The sequence below is a fragment of the Polyergus mexicanus genome, unplaced genomic scaffold, assembly GCF_030449975.1.
Source record: "Polyergus mexicanus isolate NDT 795.1 unplaced genomic scaffold, iyPolMexi1.0 SCAF_1, whole genome shotgun sequence".
NCBI classification, from domain to species: Eukaryota; Metazoa; Arthropoda; class Insecta; order Hymenoptera; family Formicidae; genus Polyergus; species Polyergus mexicanus.
The window spans coordinates 7117587-7127371 of record NW_027223321.1 but is presented as its reverse complement, the minus strand read 5'-3'; the positions used below and the strand labels follow the sequence as shown (position 1 = coordinate 7127371).

Genomic DNA, 9785 nt, shown 5'->3' with positions numbered 1-9785 from the left:
GTCGACGGTAGAAGCGATACGAAAAAGATCAAGGGTGTTAAGAGCGGCGTCGTCGCGAGAACGATAACGTTCGACGATTACGCGCGCTGTCTTCGACGGGGAATCGAGATGAAGCGCGAGCAGTTTTGTATAAGATCCGAGTTACACGAGATGTATACAGTGTCGGAGTTGAAGATACGTTACCGTGGGGACATTATAAAATACCGCTGTAAGGAGCGAAAAAACGTATATCGAGAAAATACTATTTACGTTTAATAAAATACTCCGCGAGCGCGATAGAAGAGAATAACGAGCGCGCGTTTCGCGAGGATCGAACTCGCGAGCGCTTCGTAATATTGCGAGGCGCGTTCGCTATTCTATCTACAACGCTATCGGAAACATTTTTTAAAATATTCAAACTTTAGTAGTTTATTGTTAGTATAAACATATTTTATAAATAATATATTACCATCGCATTTTCGATATAATATATCGCGGTCGCGCCGAAGATAATAGGTCGAGAAGAACTTCTAACTGAAACACATATTTTTAACTCAAAAAGAAAAAATTATATATTTCGATTTGAACTATTTGGGTGAGAAAACGTTGGTTAACATTCTACGAATTATCCCGAAGAGACGCGCTTCTAAATTTCAGATCAAAGTATACAAGTTTTACATCACAGGCTTATATTCTTTGACTTGGAATTTCGAGACTCGAAACATCGGTGGACGTTCTACGAATCGTCTCGAAGAACGCGCGTTTCGCGCGATGAGAAAACGTTGGTTAACATTCTACGAATTATCGCGAAGAGACGCGTTTCTAAATTTCACATCAAAGTATATAAGTTTTATATCACAGGCTTGTATTCTTTGACTTGGAATTTCGAGACTCGAAACATCGGTGGACGTTCTACGAATCGTCTCGAAGAACGTGCGTTTTACGCGAATAATATAATTTGTTGTTATAAATAATATAATTTGTATATCCGAAAATGCGATAAATATTCGCATTTAATATAGTTTACTTTAATATAGTTTACTTTAATATAGTTTACTTTAATATAGTTTACTTTAATATAGTTTACTTTAATAAATCGTTTCGAGAGAGAAATAACTAGGGTGGGTCGAGTATTTCTATATTATAAAAAAATCGCGGAAATATTCGATCAGTCTTATTTATAATAGATTTTAATAAAAAATCGTGGAAATGTTCGATCAGTCTTATATGTAATAGATTTTGTTAAAATCTATTATAAATAGGACTGATCGGACATTTTCACGATCCTTCTATTATGCTCTCGAAAGTGTTTTATATAGAGTAACGTGAAAAAAATGTTAATGCGAGTTACGATGTTATCATAGTGACGTAATAGAAAATGTATATAGAGCGCGAGAAAGAGTACGTATAAAGTTTGAAAGAGAGAACGCAGGATACGGCGGCCGCGTAGCGGCGCGAGAGAGGACTCGTATAGAACGCGAGAAAGAATTCGTATATAACGCCAAAAATACGAACTCGCGCGTGTTTTTGCGATATAAAAAATCATGGAAACCACCATTCAGTCTAAATCTTGGCTAATCTGGACTCGATTTGGTAAATTCTTGCGTTCTCTCTCGCTTGCATGTAGCATGATGAAAAAGAGCGCTATGCTCTATGCGAGCAAGAGAGAATGCAACGAAGCTTACCACAAATCGGGTCGAGATTTGCCGCGAGTTAGACAGATCGATGATTTCCATGACTCTTTATTATGTTTTCGAAAGTATTATATATCGAGCAACGCGAAAAAAAGGTTACCGCGAGATATGACGTTCGCTTAACGACGCGATGAAGAATGTATATAGAGCGTAAGAAAGAGTCCGTATAAAACGCGAAAGAGAGAACGCAGGATGCGGCGGCCGCGTAGCGGCGCGAGAAAGAATCTATATGGAGCGCGAGAGAGAACTCGTATGGAACGCGATAATAATTTTATTTATGTAGTTATATTTAATATATGAAATTATATTTAATATATGAAGTTATATTTAATATATGAAGTTATATTTAATATATGAAGTTATATTTAATATATGAAGTTATATTTAATATATAAAGTTATATTTAATATATGAAGTTATATTTAATATATATAGTTTTATTTAATAAAAATACATTTTTATCATAATACAGCTGTTTTATTTATCCAAGAATTGTGCGATTCGTCCATTCCCAACCATTTCACGTCGCCCTTTCGACGCAGCATCTTTTCCACGAGATACACGTCGGGATCGCCGACGCGCAGCAACTCGTGCTCGTAGAATCCTCCGGCGATCGGCTCGCCGCGCGAATCCTTCAACAGATACGTTACGGGATTAGTCCGTTGTATCTTAGTTATTCGAAAAATCTCTGTAGTCCAGTTGGGTGTGAAGCCTTTCTCGAAGATCGTTTTAAATTTGCTGACGCGTACCGGATCGGCTACTTTGAATTTCGCCAGAGCCGCGATCTTTATATTGCTGTATACAGTATTTAAAAGTTTATCGGCGATCGCTGGAGTCACGTCGACGGGTCTCATACCTATAGTGCGATGTTTTCGCGCGTTATATTCCTCGACGAGTCGAGGTAACTCGTCGATCCACTTGTACGTTCCGTTCAGCGTGAAGTACTTCCACATAGAGTTTTTGAGCGTACGATTGAATCGTTCGACTCTCGACGCCTTCATCACCGAGTACGTCGAGTAATGATTTACTCCGCGCTTCTTCGCGAAATTTCGCACATCGGCATTGTAGAATTCTTTTCCTTTATCGGTCTGCAGATTTTTCGGACACCGCTTAGAGTCTCGCACTATTTTAGATAACGCTCGGGTAACTTCGTTCGCGCTTTTGCTTTTAAGCGGTACAGCCCATGCGTATTTGCTTAACGCGTCGATAACGGTGAGTATGTAGTTGTGGCCTTTGTTGAGTCTCGCGTAAGGACGCATCTCGACCACATCCGCCTGCCATAGGTCGTCGTACCCGCGCACCGCGACGCGACGACGCGGGAAGTTTCTTCTCGCGGGCGCGTGCAATTCCTCGACTAGTCTTCGTTTTTCGACGCTCATAATTCTCTTCCCTTTCTCTCGAGAATAACGTTGGATGGAATCTCTCTTTCGAGCGGCTCGCCGCTCCCGCTGATCTTCGCCAGTTCCCTCACTTTTCCCGATAGCTCGTCCGCGTCTCTCTTCAATCGCGACGTTGAATTTTCCAACTCTCGTATCTTCGCCTCGGATTTCGCCGCGGAATTCGCCGCGATGCGCGATTTTTGGGTTAGTTCTTGTATTACTTTATCTTGATTGAACAATATTTTACGATCGCTCGCGTTTCTCGTCGAGGATTCCGCCGCGTTGAGCGATATAGTATTTTTCGCGGCCCCAATTCGATTGCGTAAACCTTTGATTCGTTTATCCAAAACATCGATCCGTTTATCTAGAGTGTTAACGCTCGTTTCTATTCTCGAAATGGAATTTTCCGCAGCGTCTATTCGTTTACTCAGAGCGTCATCGCGCGCTTTTATCTCGGAAACGAAACTCTCCGCGTCTATTCGTTAAACCAGAGCGCTATCGAGCTGAGCGAGTCTCGTGAACAGTAGAATGACGCCCTGCCCCGCCTCGTCCGCGTCTTTTCTCAATTGCGATGTGATTCCCTCGACGTAGCTTTTGCTCGTCGCGTCGGCGTCCTCCTCAGGTTGAGCCAAGCGTTTTATCTTGCGCTCTCTCGCGTTGTACTCGATGGAAGAGCTTAAACACAGCGCATTATCGCGCACGTAATTTCGCAGAGACTCGATAGCCGGACGTAGTTTTCCGGTTCTCGCGTCGTAGCCTCGGTTTCTTAGAGGTGTGCCGAATTTGCTCACGGACATCGCGAATTCCGCGTACGACTGCGACGGTCGTCGACGCGACAGTTCGATTTATACGATCGCTCCTGTTTCGCGAAACTCCTCGATTATCGATAGAATCTCGTTTTCGTGAGCGTTGTTGCCGGCTCGACGCGAAGCGTCCAACAATCGCAGACGATCCACTAATTCGTTCGGATCGTCCCAATGGACGTAAATCGATTCTATTGTTCGTGACACGCATAGTCGACGGTATGCGACCCGCGCCTGTTTTTTTCGCGCCGCTGCCAAGAATAAGCGGAGCGATAATGAATTTGTATTTGTATCCTTTATTTCCTAAGACAGACTTTTTAGCGTCATGATCGCGTCTATGAGCGTTCGTTGTTAACAATATACTTCTGTTAATTTATCCTTTTCTGTATATATGAGACTATTAGGAATTTTCATAAAGATTAATTCGTACAAACCGGGAGTACCGATGTATTTAATCTCATCTATGAATATGGAATCATTCGCGTCTACGTCGAATCGCTTATCGCCGAGCATCCCGCTTTTCTCGCCGATGTAAACTCCGTAAACGTGATCGATCTCGTTCGGCGCTTCTCCGCCGAGAAGAGTCCCCATATACTTTCGCCGTAACGGTCCTAGTCGACCGTGCGATATCTCGCGACCTTGAGAAATTCGCGGAATTTGTCTAACGGGTATTTCGAGTTTCGAGGGCGATTCGAGACTCTCGGATTCGAACGTTTCCTCCTCCTCGGTTTCGTCTCGCGCGAATGGATCTCTCTCGACGGAATACTCGTTTAATGGAATAGAGACGGCGTCCAATCGTTGTCGCGCGCGTATTCGTTTCGCCTTAGGTTTTTTCCAAACGGGAGTCAGCGTTTCGTCCTTCCATTTTTCCTCGATGCTCGTCGTCGAGGGCGAGGCGTTGATCGCGTCTCGCTTTATCGTTTCGCGCTTAATTTCGTCTCGCTCGGCGCGATCGGCGATGCGCCGCAGCGGTTCGACAATTGGCTTGAAACGACTCTCTATCGCGATTTCGTTTTCCATTTTGCCGGTCTTCAATGCTCTGTGTTTTTTACTAATCAACGCGCGCGTCTTAGCGATCTCTTTCGCCGTCTTTTCGCGTTCACCGATATCCGTCGAGGCCATTGCGACTAACGAATCGATTCTTCTCGCTCACGGGAGAGAGCGATCGATGTGTTCGACGTATCCGCGACGACTGATTGCTCTACGGTACAATGAAATCGTTAAACCCTCGTCTGTATCTACCGGCGCGAAGCGCGCTATCTTTGTAGGTCACTAAGAAACCATATTTATACCGCCAACACGCGCGACATAGCGCGTGAAAATTCTCGTACGACATATCCGTGTTCACGTGATCGTTGTACGCGTGACGCAAATTAGTGCCGTCCTGTTTAAAGAAAATTAACAGATTCGCGTTATCTCGAATCAAATGCTTCGGTATTTTAGCGTACGTTTGACACAGATAGAAGCAATCGATGTTCGAGTGTCGATCCATAGCGAAATACTCCCTGATAGTATCTTGTTTGTCGCACGCTACATCGTCGAACACGAATATCGAATTCGGGAGCGCTTCGCTGGGCGGAATAACGTCAAAGTTATTAGAAAATGTGAAATAACCTATATCTTCCATCGGTGTTAATAAATTTTCTAAATATTGATATTTAGGCTGCTGCAACGACTTCGAATAAACGTAAACGTTCTCGAAGCGTACGCCATGCGGACTCTCCAACAAACTTATCAACGCGTTCGTTTTGCCGCAACTAGAGGGCCCGCAAATGACGCAGCGAATAGCACTCGGTAATAAACGACCGTGTCTGCGCGCTTCTTTCGACGGTCGCGTCCTATTGTTGAGGTTTGTCACCTTTTGACCTTTATCGCGATCGGTTGCCGCACGAAGCGCATTCCTCTCGCCGCGCGCGTGCGCGGTACACTCACGCGAGGCAGGGCGAGACCTTTTTATTTATATACGAATAGATCGCCACCGATCGCGCAGTAGCGAATCGCGCGCGGTGAATCGAGATGTTTATCTTACTAATAGATGGCGACGATATTCTTGATTTCACCACCGATCAATGGCGGTATATTCCGAAAATTATTTTACTAAAACATTTCGGTCGCTACGTGGAACGATTGTGGGAGAAACTGCCCGAATATATAAGAGTGGATCCGGAGGTGCGGCGCTACCGTCGATGTCTAGAGCATTATAATCGCCCCTGGCAACGAACGCATATCGACGGTCCGGCGCCGCTCGTTAAAGATTGCGGCGAATGCAATTCGCGAAACGGCGATACGGTGTGAGCCGTGGCGCTGGCTTGTTGAATAGAGCGATAAACGCGCTCCCTTTCGAACTACATATACCCGGATATCAATTTTGCGGGCCGGGTACCCGTTACGCGAAACGACTCGCGCGAGGCGATCGAGGCGTCAATCCTCTGGACGCGGCCTGCCGCGAGCACGATATCGCGTACTCGCGGAGCGCCAAGCTCGCCGATCGACACGTCGCCGACCGCGCGCTCGCCGAGAGAGCGCGCGAGCGCGTCGCGGCTAAAGATTCGACTCTCGGCGAGAGAGCCGCCGCGGCGGCTGTATGGATGGCTATGAAATCGAAGACGAAACTTGGAATGGGTGCAACGAGAATCAAGAGAAAGAAGAGCAAAAGGAGGACGACCGTTACGAGGAAAAGAACGCATCCGATAGCGAAACGCAGCGGCTTTTTGCTCCTGCTACCGTTATTGGGAACACTCGGTTCTTCGGCCGGGGGAGCGGCGGGAATCACGAAAGCGGTGAACGATCGCATAGCGGCGCGACGACAGCTGGAGGAGTTGCAGCGCCACGATCGCGCGATGGAGGATCGCGGTTTATATCTCGCGCCGTACAAGCGCGGGAGTGGCGCGTCCTCGACGAGAAGAAGAGGAGCTAAAAAAAAACTTCGCGTAAACAGACGCTAGAAATCCTCCCATCCGTCGGAGCAACGACGAACGAACAGTTAAATCACGCGGCGATACTCTCGCGCGTGCCTCACTTTAGAGGTGTGTTTATGCGCGACGCGCTTCCGTCGCGAGCGCGCCGCGACGAGAGCGGTATTGTGAATTTAGACGACGCATCCGGACCGGGTACTCATTGGGTGGCGTACGCGAAAAAAGGGAGCGACGCGATTTACTACGACGGTTTCGGCGATCTTCGTCCTCCGCGCGAACTCGCGCGTTATCTCGGGCGCGACGCGAACATTCGATACAATCGTCGCTTCGAGCAGACGCGCGATCAGAATATCTGCGGACAATTGAGTCTTCGATTTCTCCGAGGAGTCGATTGGAGGAATCGTCGACTATAATATCGACCGTTATTCGTCGATCGAGCGCAGTTCGATCACTCTCGCCGATTATGTCGCTGACTCTCACTCTTTCCGGACGAAGCAGCGTTCTCGCGACGAGTTATTTTCCGCCTCTCGATTTAAACGACGACGATTACGAGTTAGGTTTAACCAATTTCGAAACTTATAATACGATACCGAATGTAAATTCCGCGAATAATAAATTTTACTTCGACGATAATGACGAGATTATCGCGATTCCGGTAGGATCTTACGAGTTAAGCGTTATAAACGCGTATCTAAGAGCTGCGATTCGTCACAAACGACGAACGAGAGAGGAGGGACGAGAGCGCGAAAACGAAGAACCGGAAACGAGCGATGACGATTATATATACGATGTTGGCAACGACTATTTCGGAGACGATGAGAATGGCGATAAAAGTGAAAATTCTATAACGCTTCGCGGTAACGATAACACTATGAGAAGCGAAATTAAGTGCGCGTATCGAGTAAATTTCACAAAACCCGATAATATCGGTTCGCTACTGGGTTTCTCGTCTCGCGTGTTACAACCGAATAAATGGTACGCGTCCGATAAGCCGATAAATATTATGGCCATTAATCTCATTCGAGTAGAGTGCAACGTCACGACAGGGGCGTATCATAACGACAAATCCGCGTATACTATACACGAATTCGCGCCTAACGTTCCATCCGGATATAAAGTGTCGGAGATTCCAACGCAAATCATTTACCTCCGATCATCGCGCGGACCATTACCGATATAAATGTGCGTGTTGTGGACCAAAACGGAAAATTGATCGATTTTCGCGACGAGGAGATTACGATTCGTCTACACGTGCGGCGAAAACGGTAGAGAAGCGCGCGATGCTCGTAGTGAACGGGTCGAACGCGAGAAACGCGCCCGTCGTCGCTGTCGCGTCGCCTCTAAACGCGGAAAAGAGAAGGAAGAAGGGAGGAAGACTGACCGTCGCCAACGCGGCTTTTCTGCGCTCTTTGGGTTTCGTCGTGCCGAGGACCGCTTCTTCGTAAAAAGCGGAATGTGCGACATTCTAAGTATCGGTGGGGAACCGATTTTCGACGATCGCATCGTCAAGATCGAGACTCACACGTACAACCCTTACGCCAATACTACGTTCGGGAATAGCGATGAGATACGAATTCCTATACAATAGCAGGATTTGTACACGTTGCCTTGCGACAGTTTTCTCTACGTCGAGGGCAGACTCGAGTCGAAGGAGGCGTCGAGCGCGCAAGGGGAAATCGCATCGGTGACGAGACTAGTGAACAATTGCGCGGCGTTTATGTTCGAGGAGATTCGCTACGAGCTCGACGGCGTGGAAATCGATCGAAGCAGAAACGTTGGAATAACGAGCACGATTAAGAATTACGCGTCGCTGACGGTCGAGAAAAGCAAAATATTAAAAAACGCTGGATGGGATTTATTAGCGACAACTCATTCGTCGATCAGGGATTTTAACTTTTGCGTACCTCTCAACGTGCTATTAGGTTTTTGCGAAGATTACAAGCGGGTTGTGATCAACGCGCGACACGAACTTATTCTAATACGAGCGCGCAACGATAACAATTGCGTCATATCGCGCGAAACGCAAGAACCTAAAATCGTTTTGTTAAAGATACAATGGCGAATGCCTCATATAGTATTGAATGATGTTAATAAATTAAGATTATTGCGCACGTTAGATAGCGGACGATACCTGAGTGTCGCTTTTCGCTCGTGGGATCTCTACGAGTTCCGCTTCTACAGAGCACGACCAAACACTCGTGGGCCGTCAAAGCGGCGACGCAACTCGAGAAACCGCGATACGTTATCTTCGCGCTACAATCTGGAAAGAAGAACGTTCTGTCCGAGGAGCCTTCTTTATTCGACGATTGCAAACTAACTAATGTCAAACTGTATCTTAATTCCGATTTTTATCCTTACGACGACATGAATCTAGATTTCGATAAGCATAAAGTCGCCGTGTTATACGATATGTATTCGAAATTTCGAAAAACGTACTACGGATGCGACAACGACGAAACGCTCTTAAATCTAAATAAATTTTTAACTCACGGCCCGCTCGTAGTCATCGACTGTTCTCTTTTTCTTCTTCTTCTTCTATTTTTTGGCAAGGAACAAAGTACATCTCCGTTCATGCTGCCAGAGAGCTATCTCAACTTAGTTTACGAGGACGAGAACACTGCGCATGCGCGCCAAAGCAAGACTCCAATTCGTCGAGTCAAATCGAAATGTTATTCAAACGTAGGTAGGAAACAAATAGGTATTAAATAGATTAATATATGATAAACTAATATAGGTATTGGATAGGATAATATATGATAAACCAATATATAGGCATTATATAGGATAATGTGTGAAAACCTCTTTTTGGGTCATATGGAAGGATGGGACCCGAGCGGAATCGAAACTGGAATCTTTCGATTACCAGCCTGCGACTCTACGCCCGGCGCCACGCATCGCCCCTCGACTGTTCTCGACAGAACGAGTCGATCAAGAGCGCCACCGTGGACGTTCGCATAGAGTTCGACTGCAAGGAGAACATCCCCTTTAACACCACACCTACTGTCTTATCATTCA

At 46.1% G+C, this 9785-nt stretch overlaps 1 protein-coding gene across 1 annotated transcript; it reads left to right on the top strand.

Annotated features, from left to right (window-relative positions):
• Positions 1–8223: 8223 nt before the first annotated feature.
• Positions 8224–9479, top strand: LOC138941916 (uncharacterized). Its single transcript, XM_070312207.1, has 3 exons — positions 8224–8294; positions 8388–8844; positions 8952–9479. The coding sequence occupies exons 1-3, from the start codon at positions 8224–8226 to the stop codon at positions 9477–9479; spliced, it is 1056 nt and encodes a 351-aa protein (XP_070168308.1).
• The last annotated feature ends 306 nt before the right edge of the window (positions 9480–9785 follow it).